Below are 20,962 nucleotides of genomic sequence, written 5' to 3'. Positions count from 1 at the left end.
GAAGCTCAATTCCCCTGTGCCAGTGCCCACTTTGAGACATGGGTGAAGGCAGTGGGTGCTGGAATGTTCCCTATTTCTTGAGCATGTCAGGCTCACTCCTATAGAAATATTCAGAGGTATTTAAAGCAGTTATTGCCCTTGCACCTGCTGAACTAATTATTGACAGTGACTCTTTGCTCCTCCACCACCATTTACAGACCTCCCTCCCCCAGTGCTGGGAGGCTGTGCTGTAATTAAGGCTGATGTGGCTCTAAATTGCATTTGGTCTTCTCCAGTGAGCACGGGGTAAGGGAGAGGAGCTGACCCAAGCCCAGGCTGGGTGCTTTGCCTTCAGCCAGCTACAAGCAGTGTGTTGAGCTGGCACTGAACTGTGCCTCATTGAAATGCTGGGGATGTGCTAATCACATCACCTGCTCTGCCTTGCCTTCCTGCATCCAAGGCTTGTCTTCTTTATCCTGACTTCTTAATAAAGATCATGAATTTTATTTATATATTTATTTTACTATGAGAGCTTCATATTAGATTTAAAGTCCATTAGTACCACTGCTTATGGAGTGCCCTTGAAAGTATGTTTAATTGAAGACTAATCCAAGATCTGGAAAGCTCTCAAGCATTAATGGGCTAGGGAACACAAAGGTGGCTTCACTGGGTTTTTTTTTTTTCAGTCCTTCAGTGGCATCTGAAATATCTCCTAGGAAAACTGCAATTGTAAAAAGCCTAAAGGGTTGAAAGAATATATTTGTAAGGGATGGGAAGACTGAGTTCTGGGATTTAATCTTTTCATATGATCAATATGATAGTGACAGAAATATTTTAAACTCCCTGTGAGAAATCCATCTTCCCTGCACAAAGGACAGGAAACTGTGCTGTAGGCAGAGAACTAAGGTGGGGTTGAATTCACCAGCTCTGTTAATGAGTGTGGCTTAACAAAGGACCCTCCCCATGTCATGGGCATGGAAATAGGCATTGCTGCCCTTGCAGCCCTGCAGGGACCCCCAGGAGGCTGTGACCAGCTGTGTTTTACTGACCCAGCCATAGCTTGGGGTGGTTTCAGGCACAATCCCAGGTACACCAGGCACTGCTGATGGATCACTCTGCACAAGAGTGTCCCTCAAATGACCTAAACCCCTAAGCCCTCTTCTGCACCCTGCCTTCACTCCCTAAATGCCATCCCCATTTTATGTAGGGGCTCCTGTAGGAGCAGAGCATGAGCTCAGTTTTTCAGCTGCTCTATCCAGAGAACCTGAGATAAAGACAATCTTTGTGGTCTATAGTTCCCCATGTCTCCACTTGCATTCCTGATGAATGAAGAATGAAGTGAGACAGGATGATCTGGATTCTTGAATGATGGAGCAGAAAGTGCTCAGAATTGTCTGACACAGAAAGGGGTTTTTTTTTCTGTCAATTTGAAATCTCCCATGGTATATACATTGTAGATGATGAATACCCTGGTTAATGTGAGATTCCTCCAGTTGCTTGTGGATGCAAATTGATTTAAATTTGAGACTTCTTTTCATGTTGTTGATTTTTGTATTCAGTTATTTGGAATGAGTCCTGAGACATCCATTTTCATAGAGGAAAAAATATACTTTCTCACAGGAGTAATTCTCAACTACTGCATCTGGGAACACAGAAAAAAAAGTGCTCAGAGACTCTGATATCCTCAGATCCTTTGTTAGCAACCTTTCAGTGTTAATATTGCTTTAAGAGAGGAGGTTGAAGTTCATTTCTTGTTTTCCAGAATGCTTTTCTTCTAAGCTTGAAAATTAAATTTTACTCCCCTCTGGTATTTCCTTCTTCCTTTCTATTTGCTGAGAACTTCGTTTTGCTATTGTAAATTGAATATGAAATTAGATTTAGCTGAAATAGCTGTGCAGGGTTTAAATAAAATGTAGATATTTTGTACCATCAGAACTGTCTGTGATAAAGACAGAATTAAAAGAGGTTAAATATAAGGTGCTTAAACCACTATGTGAAGGTTTCATAAATGCTTGAAAACACGTAGTAATTCTGAAATTGTTGAAAAGATGCACCAATAGATTCTGGAAAGCTACTTTTCTAATAACTATAGAAGAAAAAATATTTGGTGGTAGATCCCCTGGAGTGGCAGCTGAATGTCTTCATTAACAGGTAATTGTTAGGAGGTTTTTTTGCAGAAAGTCACTGACTTCTTTGTTAGTTCTGTACCTGATTATTTGTGCTCTTTCTGAAGTTACCTTGCCCCACAGTTACTCTATTTAGAAAATGACAATAAAAACTCAGTAAGAAATAAACATCTATTATGCATCTAGAAAAATTCAGGGCCATTTTGTCCACCTCCCCCTCCCTGCTTGAAATAATAAGGCAATCAGCAAAGTTATTGTTTTCTGACATGCTGCATGCATTCCCTAACTGGTACCATTTATTTCTCTGATTGAACAAGAACCTCTTTCATTTTTCACATGAAGAATTTCTTTTGGATGAGTGCATATTCTTCAGTGGGGTACAGTAACAACTGGGCTAATTTAAAAATACTTAGCTTGACAACCAGCAGCCAAATATCTTTGGCACCACAAAGCTGTATTTTGAAAGGGTCAATTTAGCCTGTGGGGAGTTCAAATATTATTGGTTCCCAGTTAAAACTGGCTTGAGAATCTCTCTCTGTGTTTCACTGCAGTCTGTGGACTGTACATAAACTGGTGGCAAATTGTCTTGCATGCTGCAGTCCATGAATCTGACAATAGAAGCTGTACCATCAGAAACCCCATGAGATAAGCAATCAATTTAATAGCCCTATCAGTTAAAAAACTTGATTAGCTCTTAAAATTTTTCTTGATAAATTTAGGGCAACATTGTCCTGTCCTAAGAGTGGCACCTCTTTAATGAGGCATTAAGGAGCAGTGGAAAAGACTGCACAGGAGAGGATAATGCTTCTGGCACAAAGAACAATACAATAAATAAATGTCTGAATTCTGAAATACCCCAAGGAATAGCTCAGTGAGACTCCATCATAAGAAAGGCTCAGCAGGGTGATGCTTCCCTTTTTGACATGGAAATGATTAGCAAAATTCCATGACCACAGTTAATCTCTACCTCAGCTCTCCTAGGTGGATCAAGCCTCAGAGGAGGAGCCCATCAGAGCAAATGCTGCTTTCATTGAGGGTGATAACAGTGAGCACATTTAGATGCCAGCCTCCTGTGAGCACACACTGAGGGGTATCTAGTACAAACTGCAAGGACCTTGCTGCTGGGTACTGAGGCAAGTAAAGATTCACTGTGCTGGAAGAGGAGATGGAAACCAAACTAGCTGAAGGTTTCTCAATTTCAAATATTATAAAATACTGTTAATTTCAGCCAGAGGAAAACTTCCTGCTGATGATAACGGACACTGAATTTTATTCTAATTTTGCTGCTCTGATGCAGATTTAACTGATTTTATTTTTGCCTGACTCTAAAATAGAGGTATGCAGTGTTAGCAAATCTGGAGCATTGCAATCCCCATTCATAGGGAGCTTCCTCTTGCAAACACTTTTGGAGAATGAACAAAAGATTTAAGAAATAACACAGTCCATTTTAAGAGGTAGGTGGAAAATCATATGCAAGTAAAACTTGGAGCACTAGGGGCTCATTTCTCTGACAGCCCAGCATAACAGCACTGAGGGCAATATATTTTAAAAGCAGCTGAACCAGCACAGGTTGCACTTGCAGTCCTTTCCCTTTGCATATGCAAGGGCATAATTACATGCTTACAATGCATTTTGGATTTGCACAATTGAGCAGCCCTACACGTGTATGTGGAATGCCAGCCTCCATGTGGAAATGGCTTGCCTGCTGCATTCATTTTATGTTTAAAAGCAGTCACAAACACACACATGCACAAAAGAACTCCATCAGTGCTCATTACAGAGTATTGTGTCCACTGGCACAGATGGAAAACCTGCTCAGTAATTCCAAGAACCAAAGGCTGTGAATTCAAAATGTGGATTTGATCACTGGAAAGGATTTGGAGAGGCAGAGTTTGCAAAGTGCTATCAGGGCACAGTGTTTCCAGTGTGCACAGGGATCTCAGGTACATCTGCAGCCTGTCCAGCAAAAGGAAAATGGGATCTGTTTCAATCCTGAGTACTGACTTCAAGCACCCTAATTAACTGCTCCACAGTAGGGCTTGCTGCTAATAACTCAGCTGGCCCTCCTGTGTGTTGGATGGGATTGTTCTTGGAATTTGATTTGCCTTAAGAAATGGATATAATTTGCTGTAAGAGATAGATATAATATTTTTCTTTTATTGAGGAAAACTAACCAATAGATGCAAATAGTTGTTGGTAAAGTGTGAGAGTCAAATCCACCAACAGTATTTGAAGAAATAAGTTTTGATCCATTGCAAATTGTCCAGCAAATAGAACAAATAATTATGACAATTTCTACCATATGGGAAGAAAACAAAACAAAATACCTTTGTGTTTTGAAGACATTCTGCTTGTCCTTCCTTTGATATGAGACTTCAGAAAGGATCTTGCTTTGGTGCCTGTGGATGATGTGCTGTAGCTTCTGCTTTGTGTTCTCACAAACTTCTGAAGCTGCAAAGAGGAAAGAGTGGGAGATGAGAAGATGTAAACAGAAAATGGAGCCAGCAATGTATTTTACAGCAGAATGTGGGACTGCTACATTTTACCTATGTATTTTTTGCAGGAGGAATTGGGTGCCTTGGTTATGACAGAGGACAGACACGGAAATGTCTCGATGCAGTGGAGATTTATAACCCTGATGGAGACTTTTGGAGGGATGGACCCCCTATGCCTTCTCCCCTCCTCTCCTTACGGACAAACTCCACCAGCGCAGGCTGCGTGGAAGGGAAGCTGTACCTCTGTGGAGGATTTCATGGAGCAGGTACTGAAATGAGTCCAACATCCTCTGTGTGTTAATCAGTGTCACTGGACATGGACCTGGTGAGTGATCAGCCCTATCAGGTGGCACTGGCATGCCCTGGAGCTACAAACCTGATTCTGCCCTTTGGACTGCCAGCTCCTAATGTCAATATGAATTGGGTTCTGTTTGACTTTTGCTTTCTTTCCGTAACAAAACACAAAAATTTAAGGATGTTTCTGATCTGCACTAAACCTGTCCAAGTCTAAAACCTCAGTAGAATTATTTGGCATTTACATTTAGAGTCACAGATATGAGGAACACAGTGTTTTATGGACATTAGAGAATTGGGGCACATTTGTTGAAGATAAAGGCTCTGTCCATCAGTCTTTAGCCATGTTATCTCACTCTGCCTATTTACTTACATGCTTTTTGTAATCAATGTTAAAAAAGCTTGTGTACTTAATGAGTACCTTGGGAAGGGAACTGAGATACAAAGAGACTAAAGTTCTAGATCTGGTGATTTTAAATAATCCTGGCCCCATGGACACCTCTCTTCTTTTAAGTCTTCTTCCTTCCAACTTTGCCTAGCTTTATCTATATCTCCAGTGCATATAACCTATCTTTCTTCATTATAAATGCAAATGATTGCAAAACAAGCACACTTAAATTAGTCTGCTACATACAGCTGCCACCCCAAATTCCTTTCTAGGAGAAAGCAATAGCACAGATAGCAATGGCAATTATCCACTGCTAATAAATGTCACCTCAGCCTCACTGGTCACATGGTATGACAGGGAGATATGTCCTTCTCATTAAACTTCTACTTGTATAAAACTTCTAAACTTAAAGCTGCTGTTATTTTAGAATTATGATTTTCATCAGCTAGTTCACAACTTGCCTTCTGCTTTCATTTGGTACTGCTTGAGGAAGCTGCTTCCAGAAAACAATTGTTTGGCAGCTCCCTAGCAGGCATGTTTTCCTGTCATCTCTGATGGAAGCTCTGTGACGTCAGAGAAATTATGCTGATGACAAATCACTGTGTTTCCATAGTAAACCTTGTGCCATTCCAGTTGCCTTTTTCTCAGCAACGTTAGGAAAGAGCCTAAAGTGAGTGGGTAACAATTTCAAAAGGCTAATCATGGGAAGTGCTTGAGTCACCATCCCTGGAGGGATATAAAAGATGTGCAGATGAGGAACTCGGGTACATGGTTTAGTGGTGGGCTTGGCAGTGCTGGGTTAATGGTTGGACTGGATGATCTTAAAAGTATTTTCCACCCTAAACAATTTGATGACTCTGTGATCATTAGCACTGAAAAATGAAGCAATTTTGTTCCAGATGACTAACAGATTAATATGAGATTTTTTGACTAGGGTAACTTCAGAGCCATAAAAACACTTTCTGTGCAATACCACCACATTCTGTCACTGAGTCATGTATAAAGAGTGGTTGTTCTGGAAGAGGTTGAAAGTCCTGTGGATTTCAAGAAGGCCATCTTTTGTATATTTCTATAATGCCAGCTCAATGGGGTCCTGATTCCTCCCTCTACTGTTACAATCTATATCATTATGTATAGAACTCCTCTGCACTAATAGTGTTATTTAGATTGAAAAACAAGAAGTCAAAGTTAGAAAATGCCAGTTTTGCAGTTACCTGTGCCACCTGAATTCTGGCCCCCTACATGTGCATTCTGTACACCAGTAAAGAAATAGTAGTTGTGCTGTTAGACATTGCTATGGTGTCTATTAACAAGGCAGCCAAAATAAGAGTCTCACTGTCAAATCAAGTGTAACCACATAGTTTGGGAGTTGAGGGGAGCCTGTGCCTTAAAGACAGGCTTCATAATGTGACTTTGAAGTTATTATAGGAAAAGGGCTTTCTAAATGGTCACACAATAACAGCTTCTAGCTACCAGCATCAAGGCAAGGATGGGCAGAGGCCATAAGCTGAACATGAAGATGTCACTGGGCTGGCCTCTCTCCCTGGCCACATGTTCCCTGCATGCTGGAAAGGCTCTTCCTGATGCAGCCTTTGGAGTGAGAGAGGGTTATTAGTGTCACATGGCAGCTTGGAGAGGGTGACTCGACTTGCACTTTCACAATTGCAGCTGCTCAGCAGCTTCAAGGTACAGAACAGCATGTGCTGCTGCTGCTTTAGTATAAGATAGTATTGTTTTAGAATGTGTTTGGTTTTGGTCTTTGGGCTTCTTGGCATGTCACTTTGGTTTTTGTGAGGGATGTGACTGAAAGAGGATATTCCAACTTTATAAAACATTGTAATTTATTTCCATCCAATTGGACTTCTTGGAACGAGCTGGAAGCACAGCTGTAGTCTTTGGGTTTTCTGCCTTCTAATGCCAAAGGACTGCTGTGATCATTCAAGAATAAGCACAGCAGAAAAAAAAAAAAAGGAAAATAAGCCAAAATCACTGCTGCAAGAAAAGTCTTAGCCTGTGGGGCTGAAACTAACCCCTTGTATAGTATAGATCTGTCCCAGTCTCTTCAGCCTTCACTTGCCTTTGGATTTGCTTAAACCCACTCTTCACCCAGCAGGAAGCTGACCTAGTAAAGACATTGTTGCATATTAATTTTTTACTGGTGTATGTCATGCTCTATATCCTTCCTGCATGCCTATAGACCTAAGTGAATTGCTAAAGTGGAGACCAGTGAAGCTGCAGCCAAAGCTGAAAAGCAGCTATTAACTGCTTAAAGGACTCTAAATTTGGAAGAAAGGATGAATACTGCTCAGCTACCATCTTTTCTGAGTCCCGTGTGACAATTGAAGTTTTGTGATGGCAGGATTCCCATTCCATATGTACTGCCTGTCACAGTCCTTGTCTGCCTGAAGGGAGGACAAATAGTGCAGCCCTAAAATCACTCCTGGGAGAAAAGGAAGAAAAACTGCAGCTACTCAAGGGAAGTCAACTTGGCCAGCTGACAGCAGCAATGGGAGTCCTCCTAAAAGATGAGTGAACTACAAAATATGTTCAAGCTTCTTCTGAACTGCAAAGAATATTTTTTAATGTTGAGATATGTTGGTAAAGCTTATAAGGCTTCCCCTGCTGAGGCTAGTCCAAGTTAGAAGCTTGTTCAAAGCTGGCCATGGAAGAGGAAAGAGGATTAATTCAGCTGAAGCTTAGACACTTCTGTGCAGTGCCTACACTGAGACCTTGGTAACCCCAGGCTCCCTGCAGCAGATGGAGAACCACAGACACCTCAGAGGGAGATTCAGATCCTTGGTGCTTTATATCTGATCTAAAGGAGCAGAAAGAAATTCAGAACCCTGAGGAACTCTCCTTCCTTTAAAGCTTCATGTTTAAATCAGGATGTGAGGGACTCTAACTTGGCTTACCTAGGGCAAACACATCAGGAACTTGGTGTCTGTGGTTTGATGGTGCAAACCTGAGAGAACTCTGTATTGTTATCACTAGCTGATGAATGTTGGATGTCTTTACAGTCCTAAGCACCCAAAAAAACCCACTTCTTGTTTTGAATCTGTTTCCTCCCTAGCAAGAATTGCAAAACTTGGCCAGTTGTTTATATAAATTAGCTCATTTTCTACTAAACTAAAACTGATGAAAAGGAGCCATTAACCTGCTTGTGTCAGCTCCAGCTCAAGAAGCCTTGTGTCATGAATCTTGCCATTTTCTAGCACTGTTGTACCATTCATCAAGATAATCAGACATGTTTTAATTTTTTTTCCATTAGTTTATTGTTCAGTATAGAGTGAAAACATTACCCCTAGTATGAATACTCAGTGGGGCTCAGAGTGCAACAGTCAGCCAGATTTCTGCTAAAATACTGCCACATTTCCTGCTGTAACTGTGGATTGTAAACCAGCCTTTGCAGCCTGACTGTACAGTATTCTTGTTGACATGTTTTATTTTCTTTTCATTGAACAAAAACCTGTCATCCTGCACAGGCTGACAGCTACTGACATCAGCCTGTGCCCAGCAGAATCATCCTCATTAGTGTGGCTCCCTGATGGAGGGGGGAGCAGCTCTTCAGGTATGCAGGATCAACCCTTATAAAATGCCTGCCACATCAGGTTCCCTTTCTTTTTTACTGCTTCTGAGCATTAGAAATGTTTTCCTGGTGAAAGCAATGAAAGAAAGGGCGTGTGCCTGCTTGCTGGGACCATGTCATCTGCTGTCACTGTCTCTTGTAGCTTATATCTGGTAGCTGGGGATTGTAGCTTTAGTTTCAGGCTATAGATGTTGGTCCAGCTGGCTTTTTCATAGACTTGAAAGAAAGAAACTGAAATCAACTGAAATCCAGGGTTGATTTTTTTTTTTTTTTTTTAACTCAAAGCGTCCTGGCTGTGTCAGCAATGGTGTGGCCAGCAGGACCAGGACAGTGATTGTCCCCCTGTGCTGGGCACTGCTGAGGCCACAGCTCAAATCCTGGGGTCAGGTTTGAGCCCCTCACTACACAAAAGGCATTGAGGGGCTGCAGTGTGTCCAGAGAGGGAAATGGAGCTGGGGAAGAGGCTGGAGGCCCAAGTTATGCCAGGGAGGTTTAGATTGGATATTAAGGAAAATTTCTTCACTAAAGACACTGTCAAACTGGAATGGGCTCCCCAGGTCAGTGATGGAATCACCATCCCTGGAGGTGTTTGAAAGCCATGCAGTTGTGGCACTGAGGGACATGAGCTAGTGGTAGCTTGGCAGTGCTGGGTTAATGGTTGGACCAGGTGATCTTAGAGGCCTTTTCCAACCTAAATGATTCTATGATGCTAATTAAAAATGCCACCTTTACTGTAATGCTGTCACCCACGTGACATCAGATGATGTGCAAAGTATGTGTACAACCACTTCAATGCAAATTATAAAATGTTTAGTAGATCTGCTCTTAGCAGCACATATTCCCTGAAAGGTATTATAATTTCATCAGGTAATGGGGCTTGTGGAACTGTCTGTCTCTGAACTGGCAGTTTTGCCCTCTCCTTCCTATGTAGCTTAGAGCAGAGGAGGTGAATGTCCTGCTTCCCTACCATGTATGTTGAAAATTTCTGTAGTGTATTTAGTCTCATGTGGTTCCAGAGCTGTCTAATCCAGTTTTTTTATTTCCTCACTGATATCAAGTAGAAATTAATTTTTCACTTGAATAGTGTTACAGCCAAAGGAAAAGTGAAGAAATATCTTTGAAATGTTCATGTAAGAATCTAAATTATTCTGTGCTTGTAACTGTTACTCAGGATAGGTGACAGTGATAGAGTCCTATTACCTGTGTTAATTTTGATTCTTAAAAAAAACCCAACCCAAACCAAAAATTTACCATGGATTAATTTTCTAGTCTATTATTCCTCATTTTCATAATCTGCAATCCCTGCATTGGAATAAAAACAGCTCTGTTTGCAGCAGTGCAGAACTGTGTAGTAATTACTATATTCCAGCTGAGCTAATGAGTTTTTATCTCCACACTGCCGACGCCTAACAGTGGACTAGCTTAATAGTTATTTATTTTGACTAATCTCCCATAAAAGTTGTTCCCCTTAGTCTCCTCCATTATGTGATTTAGATGGAGAATCATTCTAGTGCTTGTTTTTTATTATAGTGGTTATGGAACATTACTGGAATTAAATATAGACATATTAAGGAGTCTGGCACAGTAAATACTGCACTTGTGAAGCTTGGGGGTTGAGAGATTGGAACAAAACCTGGTTCTCCAGCACCTTCCCATGTTCCCAGCTAAATAAAGCAAAGGTTCAAACCCCGGGCCGCTTATCTGCAGCACTGTTTGTTTCCCTCTGTTAAAATTTAGTGTGCACAGATGAATAATTAAAGTTTTCCTGCCCACAGTTGTTGCCATTAGAATAAATATTCCCAGCAATGGAAGGGATTCAGGGCCCTTGTATTTTGCTCAGCACAGGACTCTGCTCAGGGCTGCAGGCACTGCCACGGCTCTGCAGCTCATAAGCCACATCCACCCCAAAAAATGCAGCTTGACCTTTCACCAAATTCTCCCCCAGCACCAGCACGAGCTGCTGGCACTGGGGGAGACCTCAGCAAACGCTGCCTGCCCAGGGAGGGCTGCTCATCTACCCCGCTCATTAGCTGGAAATGTGCTGCCATAAATGAGGCCAGATCAGGTCAGGGGAATTGCTGGGCAGCAGCACCTGCTCATTTCACATCTAAATTTGACCTTCTCACTCTCTGGAAACGTGGTATTAGCTATTCAGTCCTGCTTCTTACTGAGGCTCATTTATTGTTTATAAAGGGTTAATGAATGATTAATAGGTATTTTAATGCATTTTAATTAATTGCTGAAGAGGTCAATAGGTTGTTTAGAAACATGGCTTGTAGCCATGTATGACATCTTCTATTGTGTTCAAAACTGCTTGCACACACAGTCTAAACATGTTTTATATCTTCTATAAATTATATATGAACCTATTGTAAGGCATTTAGAAACAGCATTTCAGGATGGGCTGAGCCAAATAGTTCTTACTCTGATTTGCTTTTCTTACCCATATGAGTTCATATTGCATTGACTCACTGCCTCTGTAACCTGTTGTAAGATTGTGCCTGGAAGAGGCCTTGGCCATGAGGAGCAGGCAAAATCTGGAAAGATTTTAAAAGCTTAAGCAGCTGGGTCAATCCCAAGAATAACAGTTGAAGCAACTGAATTAGAATTAGAATTAGAATTAGAATTAGAATTAGAATTAGAATTAGAATTAGAATTAGAATTAGAATCAGAATTAGAATTAGAATTAGAGGTTGCCTCCTGTAGATCAGCCCATTCTTTTATATATATATATATATATATATATATATATATATATATAAATTTTTTTTTTATTTTAATTTCCATTGGTTTTTGAGTGAATGGGTGGATCATGGTCCTGAAGAATTGCACAGCAAATAAGGAGAGAGGATCTGTCTATGAGAATGAATCTCTTACCTTACTCCATGCAGGTGCTGGGAGATCAGCAAGCTGCCACAGTGATAAATTCAAGCCCCAGCTTTCCTCCCAGCTTTGGGTGTGTCTGGTGGGATACACTGCCTTGGTACCTCATGAAGGCTAGCCAGCATGTTAAACAGCCAAGCCAGGTTCCTCTCCTGTCACAGGCACAGATGACGGATGTCCTTGACCTCACAAGGGTGCTGGCTGTGTCTCTCTAGCCAGGCTGGTGGAGTTAGGGAGCAGCTCACACACACAAATGGGATTGAAGGCCACAGATTTGATAAACTTATTATTTTTCCTACTGCAAATGAGGAGCCAGGACATCTGGTAGTAATGATCTAAATGCACTTCTATCCCATTGCAACACAAATATGAATTCCCAGGTCACCTAACTCCGCCTCATGTAATTATGAAAGCAGCTATTAGTGGTGAGGAAGATAAGCAGCAGAGGCTAGTCCCATATGCTTGAAATCATTCTCTGGTACAGATAATGGCATGAAAAAACAGGTACAAACCAGCAGTGGAGGCTGGACTGCTCCAAGGCAGCTCTGGGTGGCTGTTTGGTGTCAAGAACTGGGCAAACAAGCGAAAGAAACACCTGAGTAAATATTTCAAGGACCATTGAATTGGCAAGCACCTTGTGATATTCAGGTGCTTTTTTCCATGACAAGAGCAAAGCAGACAGCAGTTCAACTGCTACAGGCTTGGTGTCTTTTTTTTTTTTTTTTTTCATTTATGTAAATTGATTTATGGCAAAAGAAGACAGAGCATGCCAGGAACCTTCAAACTGAAAAGGAAAAAATATTGTATCAGACTGAGAACCAATATATGAGGAGCTCAGATAAGTGGCCTGTGTGAAGATGTTCTGTAGTAATTATGTGAAGATGGAGCAGACTGGCACCATCATCAATCCTTTATTAAAACTTTTCATGCCTTCTCTCCGTGGACTCCTTTCAGGCAACTCTGACTCCTTTTTTCATAGGAAGATCCACACAGCACTCACTCCTTCTCTCCTCTCTGCAAGTTTCCTTCTTCCTTCTGCATGACTGGCTAAATCCAAACCTGTCCCTTACCTGGCCACCTAACCCTGTCTGTCCCTCCCACAACATCTTACCTTGTCTGTCCCTTGCATGACCACATGTCCCTCACTGCTCACAGCACAGGCAGCACACTCCATCCCAAACTGTAACCAACTCTAACTGCCACCAGTGGCCAGCTAGCCCATCTGTTATAACCCCCATCCTCCCTGGGCAGCCAAGGCTGTTCCTACTCCCCAGTAGTCAGTAGAGCTGTAATTCATTGGGAAATATTGCCTTCTGCACTATTCCTACAAACTCTTCTCCTACAATGTCCCGGGGCACAGAGCTCAAGGACAGATGTGACACTGAGGCTTTCCCCAGCACACAGTGACTCTGCTCTGGATAAATTTGCTGAGGTGCTGCTGGCCACCTAGCAGTGTGTCAGAGTGGCTCTGTCACTGCTAGAAGGGAGGGGAACTTGTCCCAAAATACTTTGGGTATCTGTGCCCTGCACTGATGCAGAGGCAGCATGACTGGTGACCTGCTCTCACTGCCTCCACAACTCTGCTTCCTCATTCCTGCACTGCAGCAAAGCTCCCAGCTGATGGCAATGGGTCTCTGGGAGAAACAATGAAATATCAACCACATTTCAGTAGCCTGCCACAGATTTAACTCCAGTGAATGGAAATTCAAAATGATTAATTTTTTTTTTCGTTCAGTCCTCTGGACAATGAGCAGGCTACAGCAGAGTGAATTTATTTATCTTGGCTTACAAACAAAATAGCTGCATGCTTAGTAGCCCTGGATGAAGTACGGATTTTCTACCTGCTAAGCATATTGCTTAATTCTTCTACATCTGCCCCCCTTTACTCAAAGCCTAATAATTGTACCTGATTTTTCAGTTACAAATGAGAAAGGTCAAAAAAAAAAAAAAAAGACGAAAAGTGATAATAAATACTATTGTCATATGGAAAGCTGTTCCTTCCTTCCCAGCCTACAAATCAGAATTGGAATGTGGTTAAAAAAAAAAATTTAAAAAAACCTGACAAAAAAGCAGATAAAATATTTATGTTGCCTGCAGTCATACTGTGCATCTTTCCAAGAATCACTCATTCTGATTTATGTTCAATCCTGATTCAAATGGCACGAGAAAACTTATGGCATAAAATGAAGCCTGGCCATATTTGGGGAGTGAATCACAAACCTTTCTAAGAAAAAACATGATTGTCTATAAGGAGTGCAGGCAATCACTGACTGAAAATTAATATTTGTGTTCTTTTCCTTTCTGCACATTCCAAGAAAAAAATAATATGAAAAATTGTGGGAAAGTGGTTTTTTTTTTTGTAGACCAGAATATAAAAGTTAATTTAAAGATTAGACTCATTTGGCTTTGACTACTGTATTTTCATGTATAAAATACAATTTTAACATCTATAAATTAAACATTTTCAGGTGTAATTTAAGTCTTGTCACTGGGAAGAAATGGATTTGTAGGCTCATTGTTAACCTTCAGTCTGCACTTGTACATCAAGAAGACAAAACTGTACCAAAAGAGTTCTGACTCTTTTTAACATACCACAGTTTCTGGTGGGGATTAAGTTACACTGGGATTAATGATCCCTTTGCTGGTTTATTCATTACTCTTTCCTGGGAATGAATAAATCACTGTTTTACTTCCAGAAAAGGATCTGGATTGGGGTTAAGTTTGTACCATTGGAATAATTCTAATATAAAGTGATTTCAATCCTGTGCAGAAAAACACAGTGTAAGAAAGTTTCTTAAAACCTCTCATGATTAAACAAGAACATGCAGAAAAACATTGCCTCATTTTGTAGAAATAAAATGAGTGAAATCCTTTCACTAGGTGAGGTGCTCATCTGGTGAGGCAGAATAATGCCATGAGGACAGAGAGTTGTGTGGGGTGGCTTTTAAAAAGTAGTTTCTGTAAAACAGTCAATTTCTTTCTGCAGGTGTCACATGATTCTCCTGTGAGCAACATTGGCTGCTAAGATATTACCTTTTAAAAATTGTAATTAAATAAGGCAAATCAATGAAGAAGAATCAGGAATTATTTGTACCTTCATACTGTTTATTGGGATTAAAGCCCAAACCCAGCAATACAGCCTGGAATCAAAGGTGCTATTCTCTTTGAAAAGCATCACCTTTTCTGGTTTTTTTACCAAGAAAAATGAAGAGAAAAAATAAATTTAAAAATAAGGCTTGAGAACTGAAGTTTTTCAACTAATTTCTGTTTTAAATAGAAAAAGTTGTTGGTTTTTTTTCTGAAGTATGACTATTTTGAGCAGTGCTTTGCCTCACATGAACTTTCTCATCTAAAGGGTGCTGTTTAATTTCCTTTAAACAAGATAAGACTAGAGAAATTATTGCTTCCCTTGTTTTAAAAAAACACTCTTTTTATCTCCCAAGGGTTAAGAGTTAACTAACACTCCATGTGCTGAAAAGAAGAATTTTTAGAGTGGAATAAAACCAGTTAAAATATCCCATAGAAAAGGGAAACAAGGGACATAAAGGTTGAGAGTCACCCGGGTCAGGAAAAAACACAGCAAGGCTTGTAAGGAAGGGTTGCTGAATCTGCCTTTGATGTTTTAATGATGAATATTTTTTCTGAAGTGTTGCAATCACTCACAGAATATCTTGGTTCCAGCATCTGATTATTTTTCCTCCCTTTGTCTCATTTTTTTGTCATCATCCATGCCAAAGAAAATCCAGGCATAAAAATTTATTGCATAAAAGAGACTATCTAATAAAAAAAACCACAGAGACAGGAGCCTTCTATGTCACAGCTTTGGTCTGTTTGTGTTTCTGTATTTGCCTCAGAAAACACCTCTTCAGTCTGGCAGGGTCATACAGGAGTTTGCTGGTACTGGCACATGTTATCTGTTTGCTCTTTTTCAGTCATGTCTTCTCTCTTCACATGTAAATGGCTTTTTTAGCAGTTTGCTCTCTTCTGTCTTGAATGGGTGCAGTGTTCCAATGTATTGTTATCCTCCTATAAAGTCCAGGTTCAATAAGCAAACTGTCATAACTTGTTTCACAGAAAGGAATGGAACAAAGACTATTCAGATGAGACTATATCCTGAAATCTTACTCAAAGCTCCTGGACAGTAAGCTTGTGGAGATCTGCAGAAAACAGAACTGTCTTGTGTCCACTCAGCAAGGAAGCCAGTTCCTGGGAGGAGAAGTCTTGTTTCCATCTGACCTCCCCACATCCCAAAGCTTCTCCTTTTAGGGGGGCCTTAGGGGTATTTTAAATCCCACCACACTACAACATTATAACATCAATTCCAATTTTTCATGGAACCTAAACCATGTCTTGGGGGTACTAAACCCCCGGAGGTGCTGTCCCCTGGAGAAATATATGGTCTGTTTCTAACATGAGAAACAATTTGTGTCTCTGGGTGCTCTTCTGCTTTCATTCTTTTGCCCTTGTTCAATTCTTTACTGTCCCTTATGCATAAGGGCAGTGCCCAAACCATGAGGTGGAATTGGCAGATGTGAGATAGGGCTGTTGCTGGGGGTTTGTTTGTATAAAAAACTCCCCATAAGGGATAGCTGGATGGGACTCTCATTCTGCAGCCTGTAAATTTTATTCTGTGACTAGTCTCTTAAGACTCAATAAAACAGCTTCAATGTTTCTTGCTACAATGGTTCTTATCCTGGTACCTGTGAAGTGCCTGTCCTTGGAAGTCTGACACCTGGCTTTTAATAAATCTCTCCCAAGGCTCATCTGGCAGCAAAACACATGCATGTCCTCAGCTCAAAGCAAGGAAAGTTTAGGCAAAGGTTACTTGCTGTAAGGAAAGCAACTTTAAGATTAAAAGAAAAAGTAAACAGAAATGAAAGATGGTTTTATTTTTAGGAAAGTTAGGCTTTGAGTAACAACTGCTGCAGAGCTCAGGACTGTCATTAGCAAAGAAAAGGTTTGTGGTCTTGTAAGAATTTTAATATAGCACTGCTGGTTCTCTACTTCATGGTGAGTCTTTCATTTTTTGTTTGTCTTTGTAAAAAGCTTCTTGTCTGGAGATTGGCCGTGATTTAATGGTATTCTTCAAACCTGCCTGTCCATGACAAATTCCTCAGCATTTCAGAACATCTAAAGTACATTTGGAGCCTTGGGGGTTTCTTTCTGTCTTTATTTCTCCCTAAATCACAGGATGTCCAAACTGTGCACCCAAGAAAAGCCACAGTCTTGGAGTGCTTCCTGCAGCCTGAGAATTGCATCTTGGTCAGGGCAAAGAAAAGAACACACTGCATGCAGGCACTCCTGTGAACAAGAGGCAGTGCTCTGTCTCTAAAAGATGAGCATCTGACAATTGACTGCAGGATAAAATGCCACATGCATACTTGCACAAAGATGGAGCACTTGATGCTTTTATCTCTGCAGCTGCACCTGGCACCCAGAGTGTGAGGACTGAATGCACTGTGGAGATTTCCATCTGCACCATTTCAGCTGCTGTATGTTGACAACTCACATGCCTTTTGCACAGTTAGTACCACACAAGTTACCTTTTCATTTCCCCTTTCAGAAGGTTCATAATGACAACTGCCCAAGGCTCTTTGATCCTGTTTGACCTGCCCTGATGCCTGCTGCTGTTGTTTTTCAGCTCGCCATGAAGTTATCACCAAAGAGATCCTGGAGCTGGACACGTGGGAGAACCAGTGGAACGTGGTGGCCACCAACGTCCTCATGCACGACAGTTATGATGTCTGCCTGGTTGCTCGACTCAACCCACGGGATCTCATCCCTCCTCCTCCAGACTTAGTGGACCAGTAGAAGTTCAGTGACTCCCAGTGCTTCCAGATTCTGCAGAGATTAAAGAATTTGGGGAGATAAATGCTGCATTGGCTCTGGATCACAGCAGAGTCCCACAGAGAGGAAAGGGCAACGTGTGCTTGAGGACAAGATAGCCTTTGAGCTGTGCTCCTCTGCTGATGCTTAATTTGATAGTACTGGTGCTCTGGACCTCTGTGGTTGAAAGCCAAGGCTGGCCAGCCTTTGTGTGTGGCTCTTCAATCTGGCTGTGCAAGCTCCAGGGCTGGGTGAAGCCTGGGCTGCTGGGACTCTTTCCCCAGTGGCAGCCCAGGGCTCAGCTCACAGCAGACGTGACAGAAACCCGTAATATTTCATATACACATATATAGCCAGGGAAATCCCTCCTTTGCTGTTCATCCCACTTGGATCTACTAAGCTACCCAGGAAGCAAAGAAATAGATTAAGTCAGCTGATGAAAAACAAGTGCCAGACTGCAACTGACTGATGCAAGGGTAAAATGTAGAAAAGCCTTTGTTTGAAACAAAATCCCATTAGCCAAGGTCCATTAGCCAAGAACACCAGCTCCTGCAAACATCTAAAGCACAGACATAACAGTCAAGACATCCAGTCTTTGCTAATAGACCTGAACCTGTGCTAGTAGGAAACTAATCCTTTGGAAGCAAGATACAAATGAGTCTTTCAGTAGGGTTGGTAGGCAGCCTCTGCCAAAGACAAGAAAAATCTTAAATTTTCACATAAATTCTATTCATTACAAAGTCTTGTATGATCAGGATCTTAGAGTTCAGATAGGAAACCTCCCTTGGGTGATAAATGCAAACTAAAAAGTAATAAATGAGACCAGTATTATCTGTATATCAGCACTGCAGCTACAGAGAAAGGAGATATATGCTAAACAATAAACATTTATATAATAGGAATAGCTTTAATGGAGTAGCATAAGGCTAATTCTCTACCAACAGAATTGGCTATAATCACAGGGAAGAGGAATAACTCGAGCAGTGCTTCTGAAGGCAATGTTAGCCTTTGTAGGGCTTGAAGACAGTAGGTTGGAGTGAAAATTGTTATCCCATTTAAATTATCAATAACTATTCATCAATTGTCTGGTGCCTGCCTTGCAGTGTATCAGTCACTGCAAACATAAGATTAAACTATCATATTGTATGAGAATAATCATTGTCAGCAAGAAGTGGCTTTTGATAACTACAAAAGCAGCAACAGAAGTGGAATAAAAAAAAAGGCAAAGAAATGAGGGAGTTCATCAGGCAGTTTATCCATAGTTACTTCCAGGATTTGTATTTTAGAGCATTTAAATTTTCTCTTTCAGTCATGTTTTAGGCTGCAAAAATGCCAAATTATTGTTGCTTTTTTGACTGCAGTGCTTATGGCAGAGAGAGATGGAGAGAATGATCCAAAAGCCCTTTCCCAATTCTAACTTTTGTTATTCATTAATTATTCTATAAACATCCAATGGGAATATTAAGCTGTCATGTAAAAACTGAAGAAGAAAGATCACTAAGTTTTCCTGGCAACTCTAGTAGAACACTAGAATGAGGAATGCTCAGAAAATAAGGGATTTGAGGGGAAGAAATTAAAGAAAACACATAGAAAAGGAGTAAATCCATGAGCCTTACAGTTAATTGCTTGTCTCCCTTTACATTACCCAAGCAGAATGTGTCACAGCCTAATCATGTACACTTGTGTTTGCATAATTTCTGTGTTATTCAGCCATCCTTTTTTCTTTCCATTGCTCATATGTAGGTTATCATCTGCCTAGAACAAAGTTGTAACAACCATGAACTTCAGCAGTACAAATCAGCAACCAGTTCCTAAAATCTCAACCCCTCTGGTCATCATCAAGTGCAGATGTAGGTGTAAGATCAAGGAGGCAAACTCTGCTTTAATAAGTTTTTAAATAAAATCAGTAGAAAGTTCTTCCAATCAATAACCACCCAATACTGAAAACTCTTTTACTTTTGTTGTTATTGTGAAAAAAAGGTGATTTTGTTTTAATTTCTCTTAAAGGCTCTTAAGGCAGCTGGAAGCAATGCTCTTGAGCATCCATTAAGGATTTCCTTGTCAAACTCCAAATTCTGCAACTGTACCTACTGGTTCTTGTTTTTCTTTTTTGCCTTAGGGAAGATTTTTTTAAAGAGATTTTTTTTTGATCTTTGGTCTCTGATCTGGTTTATTCCTTACAGTTCTTGTGGTTTAAAGCCTGGGCTAGTTACTGGATTTCACTCTCCAAAAGACAGTCTATTTGGAATATTTCAGGGCAAGAAGGGAGATATTTGCAACCTTTCATTAGTAATATTTGACCATGTATGTGAAACTCAACTGGCACTCTTCAATTAAACTTTTATTTCAGCTGGCTGTTTCTTTCTCACTTCATATGCTTTGCTTTTAAGACTGATATTTAATGAGCTGGATGGAAGGAAAGTATATACTCTGATAAGGTCTGTCTTGATAACTGAGGAGAGTAATGACATATATTTTATATACTGGCCTTGCAATCAGTGAGCTGGAGCTGCACTGGGCAGTTAACAGGGTTTTTCATGCAGCACACACAAGTGAATTTCCCTCACATGCACTGAGCATCACCTTTCCTGCTGCCCACAGGGTCTGACTGCCAGTGGGGACCCCTCTGTTTCTGCCCTAGTCAGAATGTCTAGCACTATTTATCAAACAGGGGAGTGTTTTTATTCTGGATTAAATATCTAGGATGAGGGCACTAACTTTATTTTATGTGGGCCCCATGCAGTTCCTGGGTTGCCCTTGGGATGACTACAATTTCCAAACCAGTATTTGAAAGTGTAGCTTGTCTGAGGAAGGCAGAAGCAGAAAGCATCCTTATTGAGAGGTATAGATCTCAGCCAACATCCCTCTGAGAGTATAAGAATCTGCAGGTCTGCTGTGTCCACGGGTAACTCACACTGCTGTAAAAGTCCTTAAGAGCCTTAATTTGTTCTATGACAAAACCTGATGTAAAAAAAGGTAAAACTAAATTTATTACACAGTATGCATTCTCCAGCCTCACTGAGTTTGGGTTTCACTGAAATAATATTTGACTGCAGCCCCTTTCCATCAGAGCAGCAGTTAGCTTGGTGTTTCATCAAGGCCGAATTTACATCATCCATAACTCTAAAATGCCAGCAGTGCTGGATTTACCAACTGTTTAAATGAGTGGGGGGGTTATGAAGCAAAAGCAGTTTCACTTGAAGTGCTGAAGTACTTCATTAGTTCCCATACATGAATAAAAGTGTTGGAATGGTAGATGGTCATGTTACACACAAGGAATAAAGCAAACAAAAGAAATACTACAAAAAGCTAATTGAAGCTCTCAATTTTTAACCCCAGCCAATGTTTTATTTTGAAATTGTCCATAGATAACTGACTTCACAAA

At 40.8% G+C, this 20,962-nt stretch overlaps 2 protein-coding genes across 2 annotated transcripts in view; one reads left to right on the top strand and one right to left on the bottom strand.

Annotated features, from left to right (window-relative positions):
- MGLL (monoglyceride lipase) overlaps positions 1-4,529 on the bottom strand; it is a 97,587-nt gene extending 93,058 nt beyond the window's left edge. Inside the window, exon 1 of the mRNA XM_079316598.1 lies at positions 4,433-4,529. Within this exon, the coding sequence (XP_079172724.1) occupies positions 4,433-4,451 (19 nt within the window). The 5' untranslated portion in view covers positions 4,452-4,529. The remainder of the gene's footprint in view (positions 1-4,432) is intronic.
- KBTBD12 (kelch repeat and BTB domain containing 12) overlaps positions 1-19,676 on the top strand; it is a 31,841-nt gene extending 12,165 nt beyond the window's left edge. The window contains exons 4-5 of the mRNA XM_079316594.1: positions 4,669-4,866; positions 17,393-19,676. Of these exons, the coding sequence (XP_079172720.1) occupies positions 4,669-4,866; positions 17,393-17,562 (368 nt within the window). The 3' untranslated portion in view covers positions 17,563-19,676. The remainder of the gene's footprint in view (positions 1-4,668; positions 4,867-17,392) is intronic.
- Positions 19,677-20,962: the final 1,286 nt, after the last annotated feature.

Source organism: Erithacus rubecula (assembly GCF_903797595.1).
Source record: "Erithacus rubecula genome assembly, chromosome: 13".
NCBI lineage: Eukaryota > Metazoa > Chordata > Aves > Passeriformes > Muscicapidae > Erithacus > Erithacus rubecula.
Note: the sequence above shows the minus strand (reverse complement) of the source record. Positions and strands in the feature narration are given on the sequence as shown.